Source organism: Anoplophora glabripennis, unplaced genomic scaffold, assembly GCF_000390285.2.
Source record: "Anoplophora glabripennis isolate ALB-LARVAE unplaced genomic scaffold, Agla_2.0 scaffold195, whole genome shotgun sequence".
Taxonomy (NCBI): Eukaryota; Metazoa; Arthropoda; class Insecta; order Coleoptera; family Cerambycidae; genus Anoplophora; species Anoplophora glabripennis.
Window position 1 is genome coordinate 121,669 of NW_019416334.1, and position 25,336 is coordinate 147,004.

The 25,336-nt window shown below is 33.8% G+C and overlaps 2 protein-coding genes and 1 pseudogene across 2 annotated transcripts in view; 1 reads left to right on the plus strand and 2 right to left on the minus strand.

Annotated features, from left to right (window-relative positions):
* Positions 1-3,228: 3,228 nt before the first annotated feature.
* On the minus strand, positions 3,229-4,039 carry LOC108904725 (larval cuticle protein A3A-like). Its single transcript, XM_023454147.1, has 2 exons — positions 4,028-4,039; positions 3,229-3,858 (listed from the first exon to the last, which is right to left on the minus strand). Exons 1-2 carry the CDS (start codon positions 4,037-4,039, stop codon positions 3,229-3,231), a joined length of 642 nt encoding a protein of 213 aa, XP_023309915.1.
* A 3,809-nt stretch (positions 4,040-7,848) lies between these two features.
* Positions 7,849-13,249, minus strand: LOC108904726 (annotated as a pseudogene).
* An 8,395-nt stretch (positions 13,250-21,644) lies between these two features.
* LOC108904727 (cuticle protein 7-like) overlaps positions 21,645-25,336 on the plus strand; it is a 10,167-nt gene continuing 6,475 nt past the window's right edge. The window contains exon 1 of the mRNA XM_018707385.1: positions 21,645-21,687. Coding sequence (XP_018562901.1) covers positions 21,645-21,687 — 43 coding nt within the window. The remainder of the gene's footprint in view (positions 21,688-25,336) is intronic.

Sequence of the window (25,336 nt, forward strand, 5' to 3'; positions counted from 1 at the left end):
AAACACTTGGTTTGTTTCGCTTTTAATTTCTCGTATTATCAAAACATAGTGTTCGTTAAATCGATTTTTCTCGAAAACGGATCGAGATACCGAAATGAAATAAGGATACACAATTAATGGAAAACTAATTGTCCCTTCAGGTTTTGAATCAAGTTTCATGTTAGACATACAGGGTAAAATGTTATTAACTAAATTTTCGGTAAAATTGGTCGTAAGTGGCGCCCTCTATGAGCAATGCTGAAATTACAACACGCATCTTATTCGTCGCCTAAAAGGTTAGGTTAAGTTATAAATTCAAAATCGAAATTTAATGTCCAAACTTAAAATTTTGTTGTATAGTAAGATTTAGTTTGCGAAACATAGTAAAAAAAATCTCTAAATTGGAAGCTCACATTGAAAATTTCAAGTTCAAAATGAACATTTTTGCAATATCTTCTCAAAATTTCTAGTTAGTTGTTTCACATATTTTTTTCTGATATTGTTTCTCTTTTCAATAATGTTTAAATTTCTACTCTGGTTTGGATCGTTGGATCAAAACTACGTTATACAGTGTGTCCCGTTCATGTTTCAAAAAAACTTGTGTGCAATTTCCTCATGGAAAAATAAAGTTTTTTTCTTAGACACCCTGTTTTCAAGATACAGTGTGTTGAAGTTGTTACTATCTAAATGGTTTTCCTTAATTACCTTTAAATCGGCTAAAGATAAAAATGTCAAAATTTGTACACGAGTAAATATCAACTGTCCGTTAAGAATAATGTGCAAACGGTTTGCTTCTTAAAAGCAGTGTCGCCGATACAGGTAATTGGAGGGGTACAATTGAAAGAAAATATGTTAAAAGTCACTTAAATTTTGACATTTTTCGGACATAGTGCAATGCAGTCTGTACAAAACACGCCGAGAAAGATTTCGGATTTTTTTTTTCATTAATTAGGTATGTTGTGAAATTATTTAAAAAATAATAAAATAAACCTTTACGCCAAAAAATCAATCAATGGTTATTTTTATGAAAATAGTTTTACCTAACCAAAAATCTCAAATTGAAATAAGCAGACAATTACAAAATAAACATCACTATACATCGAAGACTTCAAAAAGTTGTTAACGTTTCGAAAATATTTGTTTTTGTCTTCTTGCAATGACTTCGTTGTTGATTATTTCTAATACAAGCCTTTTTTAATGCTTCCAGGAATTCAAAGGGTTAGGTTAAGTTTTAAAAGAAACATTTTTTCATTAACTAATATATAGGTCAAATTCGAAATTTCATGTCCAAACTTAAAATTGTATTGTATAATAAGATTTAGTTTGCGAAATATAGTAAAAAAAATCTCTAAATTTGAAGCTCAAATTGAAAATTTCAAGTTGAAAATGAAAATTTTGCAATATCTTCTCAAAATTTCTAGTTAGTTGTTTCACATAATTTTTTCTGATATTGTTTCTCTTTTCAATAATGTTTAAATTAATGTGATGTCTAGCAAGAGAAAAAAGTTATGAACAAAACAAATTTTGAGTTCTAGGTAAAGTGCCCTCTAGCGGTGAATAATGAAACTTTTCTCTGACTGGTCCAATAGAGCTTCATCTACTTAGTGGATGTGCCAAATGAGAGACTAATAGAACTTGAATTAAATAAGTTATTTAAATAAAAAAATTAATAAAATTGAACTTACAAGCTGTAACTTGCAAACAATTGACAATTCGAAACAAATATTCATAACATACCGCTATTATTTTAATCCCGGAGTTTCCTAACGGATTTTCAGAACACCCTGTATAATATGGACGATTATATGAAGCTAATAAATTAGAATATTACCAGCATATTGAAAAGTTAGTAGGGGTATTAAAAATATTTCAGTTTTCACAAACTACATAAATATCCATTTAAATCGACAAATTTCAAAGAACAGTTTTTTTCAGAAAATAAAATTAATACATCCAATTTTAAATTTATGACTACTCCACAAATATTGAAGTTAAAGTTTAAAATCTCATTCTAGATTTCCTTTAACATCGCTCNGAACTTTCAAGCTGTAACTTGTAAACAATTGACAAGTCGAAAAAAATATTCATAACATACTGCTATTATTTTAATCTCGGAGTTTCCTGACGGATTTTAAGAACACCCTGTATAATATGGACGATTTATTATATGAAGCTAATAAATTAGAATATTACCGGCATATTGAAAAGTTAGTAGGGGTATTAAAAATATTTCAGTTTTCACAAACTACATAATTATCCATTTCCAATCGACAAATTTCAAAGAAAAGTTTTTTTCAGAAAATAAAATTAATACATCCAATTTTAAATTTATTACTACTCCACAAATATTGAAGTTAAAGTTTAAAATCTCATTCTAGATTTCCTTTAACATCGCTCCTAACATTACACTAATGATATTCTGAGATACAACTGCTCTGCTGACTAAGGCCCAACCAGCAGTGAAATACACTCGCACTATCTAGTAAACAGCTAATATAATTCGTCAGTCTCACTTAATTCCGGGAAAAAAATACTGAAATTGTCATGGATTTGTTAAACACTGTTAAAACACATTATGTTTCATAACTCCTTTCAGAAAATTTAAGTTTGTTAATCAACAAAAGGCAGGAAACAAAAATCAAGAGAAAACAGTAATATGCATTAATTAGGACCCTTTTTCTGCTGTATATCAATGGATGTCGAAGGGTCGTCTCTTCAGATTAAATAATTTTATCACCGCCGCGAATAAGTTTCGCTGAAACAAGGGTAGAAACATACGTAATGATGCGATCTGCATAGATATTGCATTGTCGAAACCAAGAGAGTTGTATGAACAAAATTTGGACAGGACATAGCTAATACAATGCGAAACATCGCCTTAATGTTAAAAATGTTGTCACCGCCGTTTTTGGTGGTGAAAATTCGAAATATTTGAAAACATTCAATTTTAGTGGCTGAAAACAAACATTGTCGAAAGCAAAAGAGTTGCACGAACAAAATTTGGACAGGACATAATATGTTCAATGCAATCTTATAGTCTGATGATTCAATTTTAATTATCTTAAAGTTGTGATATGTACGACCGTCTTTTTTAAACTATCGAATTTTAATTGCCAGATAAATCTATGTTTGCACAATTTCACAACTGATGTAATGACAATAAAAATAAAAACTTTAGAAATAAATAATTTTTAATAAATTAGGCATATTTACAGACAATTTAATAAGTCGAGATCATGAATGATAGGTTCAGTGATGGTAGTATCCAGGGGCGGCGGCCAGAGGGGCAGAAATGCTGGAGTATGACACTGCTGGGGCTGCGGCGTATTTCACTACAGGGGCAGCACCATAAGCGACTGGGGCGGCGAATTTAGCCACCGGAGCGGCGTAAGCGACTGGGGCGGCTACTTTGGCAATGACTGGGGCAACAGCTTTGACAGCGACCGCACCGGGTTCCCTGCTAACTACAGCGTTGAAACCGCTGTGTGCATCAACGGTGTAGTGAACTACCCTCTTGGAACCGTCAGCTTCGATAAGAGAGTAGCTGCCTTGGACGACGTCTCCGTGGCGGGTTTCCTGCTGGCTCTTGCTGTCGCCGGTGTGAGGGTCGTTGACGGCGTATCCGAATTCGTAGTTGGCTGGGGCGGAGGGCTCGGCAATGATGGCTTTGGCTACGGGGGCGGCGTAGGCAACAGGGGCGGCGACTTTGAAGGCTGGGGCGGCATAGGACAGGGATGGAGCGGCGTAGGACAAAGCAGGGGCGGCATGAGGGGTGGAAATGCTAGAGTAGGAGACGGCTGGGGCGGCGGAGTATGCGGGTGCGGCTACACCGATGACTCCTGCACGGGCAACGGCTACGAAGACGGCGAATACTACAATCTGAAAAAAATATCTAAATGAGAAACACATGATATTAAATTAATTCATTTGCGAATTCGATAACGCTCAAGTAATTTTTATTCGCTTATATATTTCGAAAAAAAAACTTAGTAGTACTATATTTCACTATAAAAATTCACACTTTGCACCGAAATATCACTCTACTTACTTTGAATGCCATGATTATTCAATCGTTGAACTGATAATACTGATGGTTCGACATAGGTGCTTTATATATTTGGACGAAAAGCTGGGGTGTGGTACTCAAAATTAGAAGTACTTTCACTGATATTGAGTACCTTATGTAATTCGTGATACGATATTCCTACCTCCTGGCATTGAACTAAGGAATGTATGTCAGTATGTTTCAGTTATGCTAGACACAAATTGGGCAATCAATTACCAAAACAACTAATTACGTATGAAAGAACCTGTGATTTTGGGACATTAATATTACTAGAATACATAGTTTTAACTAAAATTTCGTTTTTGCTTCCACAGATCATTGATTTTTTCGGTAGAAATTGGCAGTCATTCACTTACCACTCACATTCTATGAGTGTGTAGAGTTCATACGAAAATATGACAGTGGTGATCACAATAAGTATAAAAATATTTTAAGTGGGAACACCTTTGTAAAAGACATTTTTATTGTCTGATTTAACTGTTTTCTTTTAAAAGATTGAACTTAAAAAAATTGTATTATGTCGCATGGGTTTTGAATTTATTTTTGTCTATTAAAGCTTATCATTTTTCTCTTATAAAAGTTGACAACAAATTAGTTAGCTTTTTTTTAATTTAACTGAATTGTGCACCACCTTAATTGTACTGTAATATTAATATTATTAGTTTTTAACATTTCTGTTATTCCCATGCAGAGTGAATAATCTATGAAATCATGAATAAACACATAAAATGTTCTTGTTTTTAATATTCAACGTGAACTATTTAATTATAATTACGAATAACAAAAAGAATTACAAATATCAATTAATATTAATTTTGCAGTTAGCAGTGAATACTTTTTCAAGAAAAGTACAAACCTATCTAAGGCGGTGTAAGATTAATAAAAAAAAATCGTTGACAAGAAAAAGTAATAAATTGATTTTGAAACATAATTAGAGTTCGGGACTCGGTCGGATGATCATAGCCGTCGCGTCGGCCTTTCGCTACAGCGCACCGTACGAAATCGGTAATAACGGCAGTTATTGGCTTCGCGTTTGCTTCGTTTATATGTGTTTTAATAATGTCGAACGCGCCAATGGGGTAAAAAGCGACCTTTCGCTGATAAAGTGCACAAATTTATGTATTTTTATTTATACTTATCTGTTTATTTATTTGTTTACGCCGAACATGCCTATGAATAGCTGACGAAAACCCCGAATTCTACTGATAATAAATTCAAACGCCATATGAAGTGAAAGAGTGCTTTGAGATCTACCTTTCAAAAAAAAAGAACGAATTATATCGGGTAATATTACTGGCTTTACAAAGTTGTGTATGGTCAATTATTAAGTGTTTAAAAATTGTATAGTGTTGAATTATTTAAAGAAATACAATTATGATAGGCAACAGTTCAAAAGTGAAGCGAATTTTTCTTTATCTACATGATAAAAAAGAATTCACTTCACTTTTGATAAGATTACTATTAAACCATACTTTTTGATAAAAGTTTAAGATTGAAGGACGATTCTGTTTTCATTCCAATTCAAATTAGCAAATAATTTAAGGATTACTGACCCAGTTTAATTTCCTACTAGGTACCTGACCAGAAATAGCTACTAGACCTGCTGAACAGGTGAAAGCTTTTTGCATATCGTCTAGACAAGCCGACCACTCCTTTGAGTTTGACTGAATCCATTTGAAAAAAAAGTGTCGCAAATTGAATTAGAAGGCGATAAGCATCTATGAATGTCGTAACAATTCTAGATTTCCGATGTTGGACATTGTAATGACTTCATTGAGAATAATTAGCAGCAAGAAAATATCCCAATTGCGCAAAGAAACGAAAAATAAACTTCTATAGGTTCTGGCCACAGTAGTATTTGCACAACATGAACACATATTTGTGAAGTTGTGTGTCTGTGGCAGGAACTTATCACACAGGGGGTTCCTAAATGTCAGAAAAAAATTTTATACATACATTTATTGAATTGCGCCATCAAGCAAACTTCTAACTCATTGGAAATGAAGGTAGTTATCTATAAAATAAAGCATATCATCACCGGTATATAGGTACATAAATGAATGTATTTATGTATTTATACAAACTCTGACTAATGACCATTTAAATGACAATGTAGTAAGATAAACTTAAATTTATTTTTGTTATAAAATTTATTTAAAAAAATTGCCTGCAAAATATTTGAAACATTTTGCGATATCTAGTGTAAAAAAAAGATAACGATATAAGATACCACTCTGTATACAGGGTGAATCAGAACTTATCCAAAAAAAAAATGTGGATGTACAGTGGACTCATGTAAATGTTAAAATTGAAATTTTGATTTTATTTGTATTAGGGCATTATTTGAGGTTATAAACAGATTTGTTTTATAAAAATGTTGTTCAAAATAATAAATAATGGTACTTCTCTCTTGAGTATTTTCGTGTTTTTTTAATTTATGAGTACCCTGTATATCTAATCTAAGATGTTTGTATGACAGCCTCATTTTTTCGAGAGGCAGAACTTTTTATAAAGAGTGACATTTTTCGATAGAGTCAACATCCGTGGACACACTGTATATAGTACGTACATGTTTTTGGCCACAATTATCACTCTATTTTCTCTATTCGTTTTTGAATCCATCTTCATTGAAAATATTTTGTCTAAAATGACATTTGCTATTTCCAAACTCAGGTACCTTGTTTTAAAAACACCTTGTATTACAAACAGATGCGTCAAATTTTAATAACGCAATATCATGTTATTTTTAAAAATAGTAATTACCTATTCATTTGTATTGTAGAAGAGCAGGATTTAAGAAAAAAATGATTAATATACAAGTTAATTCGTGTCACATATTCTCTATAAATTACGGTTGTCAAATTTAATAATTAGTTAATTTTCAAAACGTGTACTTCACTAAGTCTAGTATGTCAAGGTCAAAGTCAGAACGTGATCACAAAGGCGATTACTAGCAATTGTCATTCTAATCTCTTTCAGTGAAAGTGATTGGTTGTGCAGGGCAGCCCAATAACGAAATTAATTACAGTTGATTTTTAGTTAATGGTACGTTAAATATACAGGACGTTTACAAACTTGGAGAACATTTTTTAATTGTATGTAGAATATATCAATAGTAAATATTTTCAATAATCACAACCGTTGAAATTGCAAACAATCCTTAAAATTATTAACATTGAAATTTGTTAAAACTTGTTAAGAACCTCTGGAATCATTCCCTACATAAAAAGAGATGAATGGCCATAGATAGCACGCCTTCCACTTTTTTGCTCTGATTTCTATAGAAAGCACAACTTTAGGAGTTTTGCTTTAGTTGATGAAAACTGTGAATTACCACATCTTTATGTACAGCGATTTGTATAGACACTTGTAAACAGACCAGCCGCGCTATCGGTGTAGCAAGCGGTTCCAAAAATGTTTTTTCGTATTATTGTGATAAGTCCGTAGATATTAAAAAATATATTCTGTATGCAAAAAATATTCCTTCCACTCTAGTTTTAGTACCTCGATTTTTAGTACCCTCCTCTCCACAAATTGTAAAAACGCTGAATATGTTTAGCTTCAAAGCATATTTATTATGACCAAAAAAGTCTTAAAATATGTCAGAACCTCATTATAAAACAATTGAAAATTGTTACTTTCTGAAACTATCAGTAAATACGTAGACGTTTGCACTAAGAACTTTCAATATGTCTTTTATCTTAACTTTCACAGTCATTCCCATATTTATCGAGAAATAATTCAATAAATAATGCACTTTCATTTTAGATTAAAATTTTGTTTTTTTTCGCAACTGTGGTACATTTTATAAATATTTCAATAACAATTAAATATATTTTGGTATAGCATTCAACTATGTAGCCGCTTACCACCCATGAGCGAGCACTGGGGCATGATGAGCGTATGGGCCAGCTACACCATGAGATACCACGGAATTGGCGTAACTGCTAACCACAGCTGGGGCGGCGTGGGCTACAACTGGGGCAGCATAGGAGTGAGCCAGAGCTGGGGCGGCGTATGAGTGGGCAAGAGCTGGAGCGGCGTATGAGTGGGCGAGAGCTGGAGCAGCGTATGAGTGGGCAAGAGCTGGGGCAGCGTGGGCTACAACTGGGGCGGCATGGGCCACAACAGGGGCAGCATGGGCTACGACAGGAACGGGGTGTACACCTGGTTCCTTATGGACGACGGCGTTGAAGCCATTGTGGGGATCAGCGGAGTATTCTACGGTACGTTTGCTGCCGTCGGATTCGAGAAGAGAGTAGCTGCCGTGGACGACATCTCCACGTCTGGATTCGTGTTGCTGCTTGTTGTCGCCGGTGTGAGGGTCGCTGACGGCATATCCGAAGTCGTAGTGAGCTGGGGCGGAGGGTTCAGCGTGGACTACGGGGGCGGCGTGGACTACTGGGGCGGCGTGGGCTATCGGGGCGGCGTAGGCCAATGGAGCGGCGTGGACCAAGGGAGCAGCGTGGTTCTGGACGGTGGAGTAGGTGGAGACAGCTCCGTGAGCTCCGTATGCGACAGCTGGGGCAATAGCTCCAAGACCTAAGTGGCCAGCATTAGCTACAGCTACCAAAGCGGCGAGGACTACGAACTGGAATAAAATTTTTATAAATCATGTGTCAAGTAATAAATTTATGGTTTAAGTGTTAAGTAGTCCCAAAACGTTACACTTTGGGAAAAATACACGTTTACTTACTTTGAATGCCATGTTTGCTGTTCCTTGGACAACTCGATACATGCTCCTGATAATTCAGCATATTTATATATTTGGAAAAAGTGTATGGGTGTGGCCCCTACTCCGGAAAAAAATGGTAACCTTTCACTGTTCCTACACCGAAAACATCGTAATGTCCAAGGTCATCCAAGGACATCATACCGAGAATTATATATCAATGTAATCAATCAGTAATTGGTAACAGTATAGCTACTGAACCTTGCGCTGGTTTTGCTTCGCCGGGTAGAAGATTAGACTGGTGGTTACGAAAATTCTTGTCGTATACTTTTTCGATTGGTAAATGCGTTCCTAAATTCATTGAATTCTTCTTTATAAAATTAGAAAGAAATTTGTATCAATGTATCTTATTAGATCGAAAATAAATATATTTTTTCAATTTATTAATAAATTGCCTTAGAACAAGATAGAGTAGAATGCTTTGGAAAAAACTGAATTAAAAAAATAAATAAATAAATATGGTTTCGATGGTTAAATTATTTGAAATTACTTTTCTTTTAACAATTCTCATAAAAAAGGAAATGTAGTCTTATAACGGACATGTTTATTACAGAAATTGCATATTTGTTAATTTTTTTTTATGGTTTATTATATTTTGTTCTAAATTAAGCAAAATACTAATAATTATGTTCGTTTTGAAGAGCCATATATATTTTTTTATATTGTAACAACATTTTACAAGGTGGTATAAATTTAAATTACACATTTTCTAAATAGCCGTATTACATTTATTTGCTCCGAAGTCTATATATTAATTACTTGTAATAAGTGCAAACATGCGTAACTAATTCTAGTGTGCCATGGCCAATGTCAGAGCCCGATTCCAAGGATCTCCTTCAGTGAAAGTAATCATATTTGATTAGGAACACAGGGTGATCAGATCATTGCAAATGAAGTATATAACTACAAATTTTCTACCAAACGTACAAATACTATATATCTTTAGAACATAATTATTGGATTAAAAAAAATCTACATAGGGTAAATGTGTATAAGAGTGTATAATACATATTATTGCGTAAGAGTACGCTCTACTAGTTTTTGCTCTATGCCGCCATTTATTAAACACTTTCAGTTGTAGGTTGTATTCTTTACTACCTACTTATTGTACCATGGTTGAATGTAGGAACCTACTTCATCTATATACCTAGATTGATTATAATTATAATCATACAAATTTTCGGTTGCTTGCATTGTAGTTTTGCTTGTTTAGATTTTAGTCTTAGATAAGAAATTGTTATTCTTTATTTGAATATCTACCACCCTGAAAATAAAAAAATAGCCCTTTGCGCTAAATGTAACAGGCAAAGATTTGATTTTAAAAATCTAGATTTTCCTTAACAGATATATCTTGCACTAAAAAAGTAGATAATTCTTCATTACATAATAATCACTGTACATCGTTTGTTTCGAAAAATCCTGTTTTTGTTTTAAAAACTTAAAAGTCAAGTGGTTGGACATTTTTCTTTTTTTATTAATAAAAACTAACTAAAAAATAACTTAAAAGTCAAGTGTACCAGCTTCCTTTTTTTTTAAATATTATTGTAATTGGTGTTATAAGATAGTGCAGTTATTATATCTTTCAGTGCTTTAAACATTGTAAAAATAACTAAAAATTGTAATTTCCCCCAAGCATTTGTTTATAGCATAGCATTTTGAGAAAGAATGATTTTTTTATTAAGCCCATATTAATTTTTTAAGTGCCAGTATGTACCTATATTAGGTGTGAATTTATTTGTATGAAACTTAACAAAATTTTGGAGTTAAAAAATCATTGGTATTAATTTTTGTCCAACCGACTGAGGTAGAAGACTTTTTTTCTATGCGTTTTCTTATTAACTGATAAGTTTTGTTACAAATCAATCGATTCCTTCTATATCAAATACAAAATTGTTTAAACAAATACTCAGACAAGGCGATTATAACTTGCGTAATATTCTATAAAAAATATTTATATACAGGGTGTCCCAAGTAGGAAATACCATGTCATCGACAATTATTTTTAATGAAAATCCTAGACTTTGTTATTTCTGAAATAAGATCGTTCCAAGACATAGCAAGATAAAGATTTTTTATTCATGTATTCTACTATTAGCTATCGAATTGTTAACTGTATTTTAAAATAGTAGCTAATTCAATAAAATTCAAACATCCGTTTCTAAAAAACCTTATCAAATGAAGTCGAACAATGTCCTTTACCAGAAATGTAGGTATATATAATATATCCAACTCCGCACAATTCCTAAATGCTGATGTTATGGAAAACAACTATTCCATCGATGTAGCCTCAATAGCATTGAATTATTACCTTCAATAACAGCTAATAAATTATCATCCAAAATAAAAACTAAAACTAATAATTCTAAATTTAATTAATACGAAAACACATACCTACTACATATATCGAAATTGTTAAATAATGTAATTATATACAAAGTATTTCGTATTTTTGTTGATCTCTGATCACCATTGACAAAGACAAACACGTAAAAAACAACTATCTACTACAAAGAGATTTTCGTTTCCATATTTTATTTAGGATTGTTTCATCAGGTAGCTTCCCTAGTATGAAATTACAAAATATAAATAAAACAAAATTATATTGAAACATTAAACTTTTTGAAAAAATGATATTTGGAAAGGAGTGACAAAATATGTCTTTTAACAAACCAATATTTGCCTTTTTCACTAAATTTCTTTCTATAAAAACATATTCTATTATTAGCTTTTGTATTTTGATCAGATTTTTTAGAAAATTTTCTTTGAATTTATTTGAGTTAGCACAATGTCTTTAACATAGAATAGAAAGTTAAAGATTATTATTTTACCAATCTTGTAACTTTTGAACTGTTAAATCTACGAATTTTAAACCAAATTAGTTGAATAAAGTTGAATTTTTACAGATACAAGAAGGGTAATAGAATAATTTTTAAGTTTCTGTGTATTGGTAACGACTACAAACAAATATTTGAAATTTGGTATAACTTTACAGGTGCTTAAAAAAATTTTTAGGAACTTATGGTCGCCATTAAAAAATAGCCGATATTTCCAAGTTGGCATACTTACCCTGTTTATATAATTTTTTCTAAAAAAGTGCTCAACTTATAGTACTAATCGACATGTCTGAGCACTTTTAGTAAACAATATTGTATTTGATATACCAAATTTATACCATTTTGCAAATCAAAATAATACACTCTTGTACATTTTTGAATAAAATCATGTTTTATTTTGCAACTGAGGTGTGTTTCATAAATACTTTTTACAAAAATAACAATTAACTAGATTTTGGTATGGCATTCAACTATGTAGCCGCTTACCACCCATGAGCTAGTACTGGGGCATGATGAGCGTATGGGCCAGCTACACCATGAGATACCACGGAGGTAGCGTAACTGCTAGCTACAGCTGGGGCAGCATAGGAGTGAGCGAGAGCTGGGGCGGCGTATGAGTGGGCAAGAGCTGGGGCGGCGTATGAGTGGGCAAGAGCTGGAGCGGCGTATGAGTGGGCAAGAGCTGGGGCGGTGTATGAGTGGGCAAGAGCTGGAGCAGCGTATGAGTGGGCAAGAGCTGGGGCGGCGTATGAGTGGGCAAGAGCTGGAGCGGCGTATGAGTGCAAGAGCTGGGGCGGTGTATGAGTGGGCAAGAGCTGGAGCAGCGTATGAGTGGGCAAGAGCTGGAGCGGCGTATGAGTGGGCAAGAGCTGGGGCAGCGTGAGCTACAACTGGGGCGGCATGGGCTACGACAGGGGCGGGGTGTACACCTGGTTCCTTATGGACGACGGCGTTGAAGCCATTGTGTGGGTCAGCGGAATATTCCACGGTACGTTTGCTGCCGTCGGATTCGAGAAGAGAGTAGCTACCATGGACAACATCTCCACGTCTGGATTCGTGCTGTTGCTTGTTGTCGCCGGTGTGGGGGTCGCTGACGGCATATCCGAAGTCATAGTGAGCTGGGGCGGAGGGCTCAGCGTGGACTACAGGGGCGGCGTGGACTACTGGGGCGGCGTGGGCTACAGGGGCGGTGTAGGCCAAGGGGGCGGCGTGGACCAAGGGAGCAGCGTGGTTCTGGACGGTGGAGTAGGTGGAGACAGCTCCGTGAGTGCCGTATGCGACAGCTGGGGCGATAGCTCCAAGACCTAGGTGACCAGCCTGGGCTACAGCTACGAAAGCAGCGAAGACTACAAACTGTAAGAAAACACAATTTTTAAATTATTTTATTCGCATGAAATATAACATTTAACACTTTTAATAAAATATATTTCACTGTAGCTATTTAAATGGGCATTTTGAAAATTACTTGATGGAATACTGGTATTGGTGACTACTACGAAAATCTTATTCAATGTAATTTGGAATAATTACTGAGATACTTGTTAAAGCACTTAAAATTTGGTCAAACTCGTTTTTTTCCACTACAGTAACAACAGGTTCACCTACTTACTTTGAATGCCATGTTTGTTGTTTGTTGTATGCTTGACAACTTGATGCATGCTCCTACCGAATCACGATATTTATATATTTCTAAAATGTGTACGGGCGTGGTCCCTACCCCGGAAAAAAATTTAACCTTTCACTGTTCCTACACCGAAAACATCGTAATGACCAAGGCCAGGCAAGGACATCATATTAAGAACTGTATTAGTATAACATGATACAATCTCAAATAGTAATAGGTCAGTTGTGGGATTATATATACTGAATCTGGTAATACTCGTTATATTTAAAAATATAAAAAAAACACTGTTGTCTACAATTTTTTTATCGATTTCTTTATATAATGAGAAGTAGTCCAGATAAATAATTTTTGACACAACAGCGAATTCTTGACTTTTTATAGAATCATGAAATTATGTTTTACTTTAAACAGATCTATTCTTTTGGAAATGTAAGCATACAGCATGTTCTTCTAGCTTTGTTATAAACTTTCGCAATAGGAAGGATCTATAATTTCTAGAAAAAACTGTGATATCTGTATAAGTATTAGTCAGATTTTTTTATTTCGAAGTTGTACAATTTTAAAATTTTATAGATAGATTGTAATAACCGTAATTTACTAATAAATAATTAATACAAAATGAAAAATTATAATAAACCTGCAAAGTCAGTCTTAATTTAACATAACCGCTAATTTATTGTCACTTGTTATTTGTTTGTGTACAATTATCTAAAAGCTGGTATAGTTACTAATGTGAGGGTGCTCTTCTAATCTTATCAAATGAAATCAAAAATCTTATTCAACACCAGAAATGCTGATATATAAGCTATACAGTATGTAAAGTTGTCCAAAATCTGAGGGCTTTTCCCAAAATTTACATGCTCTAATGGCATATTTTTGTAAATAAAATAGTACGCCACTGCTTTACGATAACAACCATATTTTTGGATTTCTCTTTCAATTTTCTACAAATTAGTACTTCCTATGTTCTTCGAAAAAAACCTGATTTTCGAGTAAAACTTAAAAAACGAATCGAGAACACACTTCGATATTCGAATATAATGCTATTTAAAATTACATAGTGGGCTGCGATAGCAACTTTGACATTCTAAGTAGTTAGGAAGAAAGAATATATAATGCTTTTCATCAAATTCAAGCCACAATAAATTTCGAACAAATTACATTTTCGTTACTAAAAAAATGTCGGGCCTGTGTTCGTGAAAATTGAAATATTTTTGAGCATTTACTCAAATAAAATCATTAAAATGATGACTAATGTTATTAATTTCTTTTTTCGAATGAATAACCGAATGATTAGTGCATTTAAGTAAAAGTATTTTCAGTTCGTTTTTTAAGTTTTACTCGAAATTCAGGCTTTTTTTAGAAAAACATAAGAGAGTAGTAATTTGTAGAAAATTGAAAGACGAATCCGAAAATATCATGGTTGTTATCGTAAAGCAGTGGCGTACTATTATATTTAGAGAAATATGCCACCACCGCCACTGGATCATGTAAATTTTAGGAAAGGCCTTCAGATTTTGGACAACGTTTATATAAATATATTCAATTATTTCACTTACTAGTTTTTAAATTATTTAAAAAAATTAACAACATTTTTCGAAGTTTAACACCCTGTATCTTTTTAACGAAGCGTCCTAGATAAAAACTTTATAGTAAGTAGTAGTCCCCTTAAAATTCACCAAAAAATACGAGGTTTTTGGTAACCATTTGTGAATCACCCTGTATATACCTGACATATTGAAACGTTATTTTAAGAAATATTCTATATTCTTGCTGTCACATAATCACCCTCGACAAAGTCTATCATGTAAAGAACAGCTGCTACTAAGAGGTCTTGANTTTGACATTCTGAGTAGTTAGAAGAAAGAATATATAATGCTTTTCATCAGATTCAAGCCACAATAAATTTCGAACAAATTACATTTTCGTTACTAAAAAGATGTCGGGCCTGTGTTCGTGAAAATTGAAATATTTTTTAGCATTTACTCAAATAAAATCATTAAAATGATGACTAATATTATTAATTTCTTTATTCGAATGAATAACCGAATGATTAGTGCATTTAAGTAAAAGTATTTTCAGTTCGTTTTTTAAGTTTTACTCGAAATTCAGGCTTTTTTTACAAAAACATAAGAGAGTAGTAATTTGTAGAAAATTGAAAGACGATTCCGAAAATATCATGGTTGTTATCGTAAAGCAGTGGTGTACTATTTTATTTAGAGAAATATGCCACCACCGCCACTGGATCATGTAAATTTTAGGAAAGGCCTTCAGATTTTGGACAACGTTTATATAAATATATTCAATTATTTCACTTACTAGTTTTTAAATTATTTAAAAAAATTAACAACATTTTTCGAAGTTTAACACCCTGTATCTTTTTAACGAAGCGTCCTAGATAAAAACTTTATAGTAAGTAGTAGCCCCCTTAAAATTCACCAAAAAATACGAGGTTTTTGGTAACCATTTGTGAATCACCCTGTATATACCTGACATATTGAAACGTTATTTTAAGAAATATTCTATATTCTTGCTGTCACATAATCACCCTCGACAAAGTCTATCATGTAAAGAACAGCTGCTACTAAGAGGTCTTGAATTTTTTTTATTCCAATTTAGCCTGAAATCGTACCTTACTTCTAAATATACCTACTTTGCTAGAAATATGTTTCATAAAGTCCGTAGGTCAGAAATGTACCAAGACTTTTCTCAAACAACACGTTGTCTGAATATTTGTAAAGTTGGGCGATAACATGGCCACCGAAATGTCCAGACCTAAACTCTTGTGACCTTTATTTATGATGTCACATTAAGCAACTCGTTGACAAAGCTGAGAGAAAACTGATACAATACAAAATGCCTACACAGAAAAATGCATGTATTGAACTTACATACTTTTTTGAGTACACTTGAATACTGTGTGTTATTTCCGGAATGTACCATTCTCTTCCTATACTTTATGCTGTTTTTGCCATCTTAATTAATGGAATCAGTGTTAATAGAATTTCTAGTGCTCCAAGAGAATTTCCAGGAATTTGTATTATTTACAAATCTATTCCAAAAATTTTCGACAATAGTACTGTGGTGGCAAGAACTACAATATACAGAAATTTCCGTAGACCAAACCGGTAATAAAATTGTAGTAATGTTATATACAACATTTTGAATATAAGTAGTTGGTAATATCTTAACCAAATTATAGTTAGTCGAATATAAATTATAGTCAACACTGCTAAGACTGTAAATTTTTCTTTTTCCGTATTTGTCAGAAACAATATGATTTTTTAAGTGTTGTTTTTACAATATGAAGTCACATTTCAACGTTTTCAAATGTAAAAACAAATGTATGTAATATAAGTAGATTCTGAATGACAAAACTTTGATCAAAGGTGACTGTTTTTTCACAGCATACTTCCTTGATGTCATATGCTAAAGAGGTGGCCACCTAAGCGAATGTGGAGCACATAATTCGCATGGTCATTCCATGTAGCAAGCTGGGACTTTACGCAGTACAATCTATTCAAACGCGATTGTCAATCGGTAGTGTGACGTCCTTCAGGAGCCTTGGAACTGGGATGTTAACAGGCTTAAATACAGTGAAAGGTCGGTTTTGTTCCGCTACAAACCATTTAGAATGATAATACTATATCTATATCGATAGCTATCGTTTTCATTGCGCCATTGATTAATAGTAAACCATTCTATAAATTTCTTTCACTATCCGCATTTATGTAATAAAAAATACTTTGCTAATAACATATCTTGCAAAAATTTGTGCAATTTATTTCGCCCGGTGCTTTTATAGTTTATTTGTATCACTTGCCAAATATATAAATTAATGAATTGCTCAATCGAAATATCGAATTTCTGCCATTGACGCAATTTGTGGAGTTGTGAGTGACACTAGCCTGAATTCGCCAATTTTCGTCCCACTGATGATTCCTACTCCCAGAAATTATGGTATTCGTATTATTCTTTAGTATAATGTATAATACATATAGTATTTGCAATCTTCGACATATTCTTCAGCTAATTTATCGCTTTTTCAACCTTTAGAAATGTAGATGTCTGCGCCACAATCTATTAGGAAAGTAGCTGCTGACTGGCGAAATGAATGCCCGGTATATGTTTCTGGATTTTCTGGTTTCAGGAATCTGACAATATTTGTAGGTATATTTCGGAAAATGTTGGCTGGCTGCTGTTTTATAGAGACGCAAGTTTTATTATTTTCAATACAGCTCTATTGGGCTAATGCCAAAACCATTACAGCCCTGTGAGTTTTTATGAGTAGAAGATGAATCTGTAGAACATTACTTTTTTTCTTTTATATGCTTTACGTTCATCTTCATGAGTGCGTCAAATCTGCACCCACCAGAGGTGGCAAAAACAGCATTCATCTAATGGATTTCTTCTCTTGAAAAAGCTGACGATTTTTTGACTGCATATCCAACGTGCTTTTGTTTTTATCAAAGTGAATAATTTTTTACTTTGCATTTGCACTGTACTATTTCTGTAAATAATGCTATTTTCAGTGACGGCTCTTAACTTCCATACCAGGGAGGGCGGAAAAATTTAGGTACAAGGTATTGAAAAAATAAAACAAATATAATACTTTTATTTTAAGTACTATTGAAATATAGTGAAAATGTGCTCAGTATTATTCTTCATAGTGAAAGTCCATTCTTCTGCTTTTGTCCAAAATAAATTTTTCAATTACTTTTTCATTAGTTTGAAATTTCTCGCACCATTTATTTTTCAATAAACAGCATTGCAAGTACTGTTAGTCTGTATTTACTATCTAATGTACAATGTTTTAAAAAACACACAAGAAACAATACAACATCCCACGTAAACAAATTACGTTTACTAAGAAAAAAAGCAGTGAATAGCCATCATCATTGGTTACTGTTGGATTAAACAGAGCCCAAACTGCATAGTAAATATACGCTATTCCCACTCAGTCTTTCATTGCCGCGCGACGGTAACCACGACCACCGCTGTAAACACTTTACAGATTGAGGGGCGTGCTACGAGGAGCTCATTCGAGTTAAATTGACTACACATTACAAATTTAATAATTCCTTTTTAATATGTTTCGTGGGGCTAATCTATTTAATAATAAATTTGATAGTAAATCTATTTAATTGTAAGCTAAATATTAAAATAAATTTTTTACTATGAAAATTTCTAGGAGGGGCGGCAGCTGCCACTGGTTATTTCACAAGTTTTAATATACCTAGACGTTTAAGATACATTCCGTCCAATTTAATTGGCAACAACGAATTAATAAAATAGATATACAGGGTGTCTCATTAATTTTGCGAAAAAATTCAGGGGGAGTTTCCTTGACCAAAAATAAGAAAGAGAGTTCCTATAAACGAATGTCCGAAAATGCTTCGTTTATTTCTGTAATTCATTTTGACAAGCAGAAATTGACATCTACACAGTTCAAGTAGGTACTTATTAAAATCACACACTTATGCTATTAAATTTTTGCTCGAAAACGAAGCAAGATATCAAAAAAAGTAAAGAGACAAAAAAGTTGTATTTTTAATCGTGTAAGTAGAAAAAGATATGACACCTAAGAAAAAGCAGTGACGTCTCATATGTTTACTTATTAATATCAGCAGGAGAGAGTCTTCGGACGCCGCTGGAATAAATAAAATAAATCAAATTACGTTAAAAGACGTTTATCGTTTTTATAAACAAACATACCAAATTTCAAAAAAATTGGAATTAGGGTTCTCCAGATATTAGTAAAAACCTTCTATTTTTTTCTAAATTTCAACACCCTGTATCTCCGAAACGAAGCATTTTCGGACATAGGTTTATAGGAACTTTTTCTTTTGTTTTTGGTCAAGGAAACTGCCCCTGATTTTTTTCGCAATATTAATGGGACACCCTGTATTTTATTAATCTGTTCGTTTTTCATGTTATCTATATATTTAGCTGTTCATTTTCTATCTATTTGTTTGTTAATTTTCGATATTAATTTGCGCAATTATGTTTAAATTCGCTATAAAATTAAAGGAGCCCAGTAAAACTTCTGTCCACGCCATGATATTCCCAACTCGCATATTTCAAGAAACAAATCAATCCATCCGGCCAGACCGGAACAAAACCGTGAAAACCATAACGGCGAGGCATTAATTTAAAACATAATAAGATCGCCGGCGGACAATACACATTGTCGGCTCGTCCGCAAAAGCATAAATCTGGAATCCGCACGAGGACAATTTCAATAACGGCTACGTGCCGGTGGCAGGAGGACTTTTTAAAAATGACCGCGGAGGACGGCGGCAGATTTATCTCTCCCGGCGGCGGGTATAATAGTGTCCGAGCGGAGTCGCGGCGCCGTCGGACGCCCGTATTTTTTACGGCCACCAGTCAATGTCGACCGCAGACCGCGCTGATTTGTATAAATCGCTGGGCAACCCTTGCGTTTGCTGACGCTGACCAAACAGTCGGTAATTCTCGCCAGGTCGCCTTCCGACTCCATCTATCTTTCTCTCGCTCGCCGCCTCTCGGCTTCTTTTGGGACAGCGAACTATACACTGAAAGAAGTGTTTAATAATGCGTATTGTGCAAAACCATACTTATCGTATCAACTTCGACGTCACCTGTTACATGGGTGTTGTATAATAATGAAAACGTAATATTGATAGTTGGTAGAAGGAAGCGCAAAAACAAACGCTTAGGTGGGGAAATTCTGGAAGGAAGCCTAAATAGTTGAGGTGAGAACAGTGTGGAGATGGGGAGTAAGACGATCAGCGGGCAGTGTGGCAAAATACTGAAAGATCAAAGTGTTTAACCCGTATTAATTAGCAGGTAATATTCTCTAAGTACTTTGTTGTTAATTGTTCTATGTAATCTTATGATTGTGATGATTATAGATGTTTAATGTTAATAATTCTTTGTATGTTTAGCCACCATTGCATTGCATTTTAAGAGCCTTGTGGGATTTACGAACATTTTCGCCCGTGAGGAATGAATCTGTAAAAAGAATAATTAAATACAAAAAAAGAATTGCTAAAACAGATCCTCCGAAATCTCTACTCATACCTGGATTGCCTCCCGTATGGGACTCCAGTACCTTCCGGCCCTGCCGGCTAACTAACACCAAACCTCTTCAGTTTTACTTGGAAGTGTGTATGCCAAATTCGAGTGAGGTAACATTTAGTGAGAAATTAAATGAGTTGGGTGTTATTTATCATTAGCAAAGGATCTTAATTTATGCATTTTGTTAGCGGTTGTTTTGTATTTATATTTGGGTAGTTAGAGCAACGATCGTGGGTTTCTCTGCCATGCTCTTTCCCCACAGGAGCTCTAGGTGAGCCTGGCACTCTCATTTTATGTTAAATGGTTGTTAATGTTTTTGTTGTTCCTTCTATGTGTCACATGTTTAATTTGAAGACTGTTGTACGTAAATAATAAAGTTAGGTGTATTTACTCTGCTTTTGTTTTATAAAATTAAACCATACTTCACCTCTTTAAAGTTAGTAGCCAGCGCCTTTCGGTCAATTAAAAAATAGATGTATACAACGTAGGTATTCCTCATGACGATCACATATTTCTGGCCGTAATTACGTTTATTCTTTTTTTTTTCGATCGAACCCGGGGTTGTTATACTACAGTATGAAAAATTCATAGTCGAAATATCGATATTTCTAGTTACAAAAAATTTAATAAAGTAATGGGCCATATCATTACACTGGACATAACTAGAGTCGACGTTCGATCACGCCTCCTTATGTCCGCCAATTCTTGAGGTGGATCTTCGTTGTTGTTCACTGACAAATTCGAAACATTAATTTTTGGGAAAACTGCGTCGGTTTTCAGCTCGCAGAATACTCCCGTAGATGGATTTAAAACATGGAAGAAAATTTTGAAACTTGACTAACAACCCTGTGTCTAGTTTTGGAGCTTTTTCGGTCTGTACTGGATTTTTTTGGTTTTATATTCAAAACATGCATCAAATTTCAATATTTTTTAAACACTTACCTATTCTTATTCATAACGTTATTTATGGCATATGGATAAATTTAATGGAAAAGAATCCTAGTCATAATGTATGACTTCGTACCTTTTTATCATAGGCTTTATTATTAAAGTTTTCTTTTAGAGATTTCCACGTTTTGCATGTATATTTTCATTTCATTTATATAAAATTTATTTATACAGGATGTTTTTGGAAAGTTCAGAAGAGTTGCCTATTTAGGTATATAAAAATGAAATAGTATATCTAATATACGTTAAAAAAAATCACAATTTAAAATATTCAAAATATTTGTATTTTTCACTATTCAATAATTGTCATAGGGTCTCGAGAGAATGCGTTGTTTTAAGTACATAATCATGAAAAGCATTTCGGCTTTTCGATAAATTGAGATTTGACCGAGCTCGTCCAGCATGCCTTCCATGGTTCTCCATGGCAAAGAACTCACTGAACGAGGTAAACAATCTTCAAGATCGGAATTATATAGGCAGTTACAAATTTGCTTCTCACTACAGGGATCTCCGAAACGGTAAGAGATACAAACTAGCTTAAAAGGGACAAAATTGCGTGATCAGGGGACCAACATAATACCTCTAAAAAATCAAGGCTAACGTGATTAGTTTTCGAAATATTTGAAAAAATCATTCATGACCCCCAATACTGTACTGCCTCAGACCGAACCAGAAACAAACGTTTTGTCTCGAAAAATTAATCTTCAATGTATTCGTTCAAATTTCGACCTAATTTTTTTCTAGATATTCATACATCTGACATGCTCTTTTACAGTTGCGGTTACAGGTATAATAAAATCATATTAAGCTTTTCTTCATTTGCCATAATGAAATTAAAATTGTAATAATGTTTAAATTTTGACGCAACAACTTATCGAATTATGTATGACCAGGTGATAGAGATTAAAACTCTAATAATGTTTTATTGTAACGAGGGATGGTAATAGTTTGAATAATTAGGTGGATTTCACATGGTCTAACGACAATGAGTGTACGATAATTCAATAAACATAGAAATCAAAATAAAAAAATTGATATATTTGGAACGAATAAATTGAAAGATTGCAAAAAATGCAATAAAATTTCCAGGGTTGTATTTAAAAAAATTAAGTTGATGGTTGTTCTAGAGAGACGAAACGTTAAATATAAAAATTGATTAAGCCATTCGATAGAGGGCAAAAAGTTGCCATGAGAAAGTGTTCTATTGTCAATATCACTTCAAACAAGGCTGAAATGAAACAAAAACGGATTTCCAAGATTTCGATTTTTTTCAAATATTTTCAAAATTTGTTAACCTTGATTTTTTTAAGGCATAATGGTGGTCCCCTGATTACGCAACTTTGCCCCCATTTAAGCTACTTCGTATCTCTTACCGTTTCCGAGATCCCTGTAGTGAGAAGCGAATTTGTAACAGCCTGTATGCTAAAAACACAACAACAAAAGGTAGCGCTCCATGTAGAGCCGAGATGCGTAATGTGACATTTTGACGACATTCCCCATAAATTTAAACTATGAATAGTTCATTATTATTGTATCTTAAATTTTCACAATTTTTGCTTACAAAAAAAATTGAAAAGTGTGTTAAAATATTAACAGCTAGGTCCTCAACAAGTTCATACTAACACCTAAATTAATACCAACCCCCCAAAAATGTAAATATTTTTGTTAGCTATTTTTTGATACGGAGATTTTTTTCGTAAACATATTATAATGGCATCAGTCTAACTTTTAAAATTGAAACTCCACTATCAAAAACACCCTGTATATGATATAATTTTCTTGTTTTGATCTTCTGATCTTAGAAATCATCACATGAAATTCTGAAAAGTATTTCTGAGTTGTCCTGATAATATAAAATGCATAAATCTTAAAAAATTGGACCGGAAACCTCAAATAATGACACGACGGTCGGCGACCTTTGCTCTCTCACTTTCTGTACTGATAACATATTATTTATGAGGTGGCAATTGCTTACTAGTAGGAAACGCAATCACGTAATCACTACAGGACATCAGAAAGTTCACTTATTCTAGCTGAAGTGTCAACAGCAAGGACAAATCTTTAAATATCTATTTCATTAATCACAAAATCCCATATGTGGTTGGAAAACCTACGAAAGGTTCCGTTAAATAGTAAATTTAAAATAATTTTACAACCAACATGATTTTTATCTCAATATTTATTTTAGTTTAGTTTTATTTATATATTTGCCTCTATTGATATTTCCATCATATTTATAAATGAAATAACCTCGAAAGGACTGATTTGAAGTTCTGTATGAAATGTGTTAGTTTCAAGAATAAAGTAAGATGAAAACATTTCATTTCAGGAATACTCATTCTTGCTTTTTACAAGGTAAGTAATTGCAAATTTTTGCATCTACCAAGTAACAGTCATATTTCTCATAAACAAAGTGCATACTTTGTAAATTATTACCAAGTTTATGTTGATCCTTAACCAGAGAATTTTGAAAAATTAATAATCAGTTTTCTCAGTGTATTTCAGAATAAATTTCATGCTCTTACACAAGCAGTAATATATCAGAGGAAAATTCCCATAAAAGAATAACCTGAAACTTATTTTATAAGATGCGATGTGATGAGATTTTTTTACAAAAATAACACTATTTGCACTTTTCTAAACATTTTTTGCAGTACATGAAATAGAATTTACAGGTGCGCCAACCTTGTCTAGGAGAAGTGCAAAAAATTTTCAAGTTCAACGGTTCCTAGCACCACGTTTGTGACATTGAGCAAGATGGAATGCAACTAGGTCAGTTATTTACAAATTGGGAGTAAAGCAAGTTAGGAATCAGGAAGAAAGTGATAGCATTGAAAACAAACAATAAAAAAGTATAAACAAAACTAAAAAATTAAGATTGTAGTCTAACAGCATTTTTAATCACAGTCAAGAAATTAATTTGTCTTTCAAAATAAGGCACATACAATAGTTTTTTAAATTCTGTTTTTGCCACAGACCACCTAGACTGGCTTATAAAGCGACTTTGGTGAAAACACTTCGGAGCCTGATTTGGAGCCCAGCGCTCAGTCCTGTCCTAGCATTTTAGGTGTACGCATCGCTGTGATTTCGATAATTAGACGTTTTATCATGGGCAAGTGTATTGTAAAACATTGTATAAATAGAAGTGATCGAGTTGGTGAAGAGAGGCGAAAAATTTCCTTCTTTAGGTAAGTAAAAAAAGGAATATATAAAAGGTAAATATGTACGCCATATTTCGGTTGACGTCACAAGTTTCCAGGGTTAGTTTTATAATTGAATTCATTACTCACTTAATTATTAAATATTAATCATCGTCCATCGATCCATCAGTGTTAACAAGTGAAAGATTCCAGACAAAAGTTTGTATTTTGTAATTCCACGATAGTGACAGTGTAATTTTTATAAAGAAGTAAAAAATAAGTATAGTGTGCCGAATTTCTGAACGTGTCGATATGGTTAGTGTATGGTGCAGTCGGAGAAAATGCGCTCGCGGCCACTAGATTGTACAGGGAACGATGGCCACAACGTCACCCCCCATGTGCAAATACAATCCTACATTGCATTCAGCGGCTGCGAGATACGGGAAGTGTTATTCCTCGCGGAAAAGGACGTGGTCAGCAAGTGAACCTTAATGTTGAAGATGCAGTATTGGAAGATCTTGACGAAGACCCCACAATTAGTACTCGACGACTCGCACAGCAAGTAGGAACCTCATCTCGTATCATACGTCGTATCTTAAGGCGCCAGCTGTTGCATCCCTATCATCTGCATCCAGTTCAACAGATTTTACCCTTGATTGATTTTACGGCAATGTGCCAATCAAGCAGGAAAGTATTTTCCTGTTTATGTTTGTGTAATAGACGAGGCGACATTTACCCGTGATGAAGTGAATTTCCATAATATGCACATATGGGCCGCTGAAAATCCTCACGCGATTAGGGAAACTCATTTTCAACATCGGCTCTCGGTAAATGCTTGGGCTGGTATAATAGGCGATGTACTTGTGAGTCCCTATTTCTTTGAAGGACGACTAAATGGACCAACATATGCTGACTTTTTGGAGAACCGGTTGCCTGAATTATTGGACGATGTGG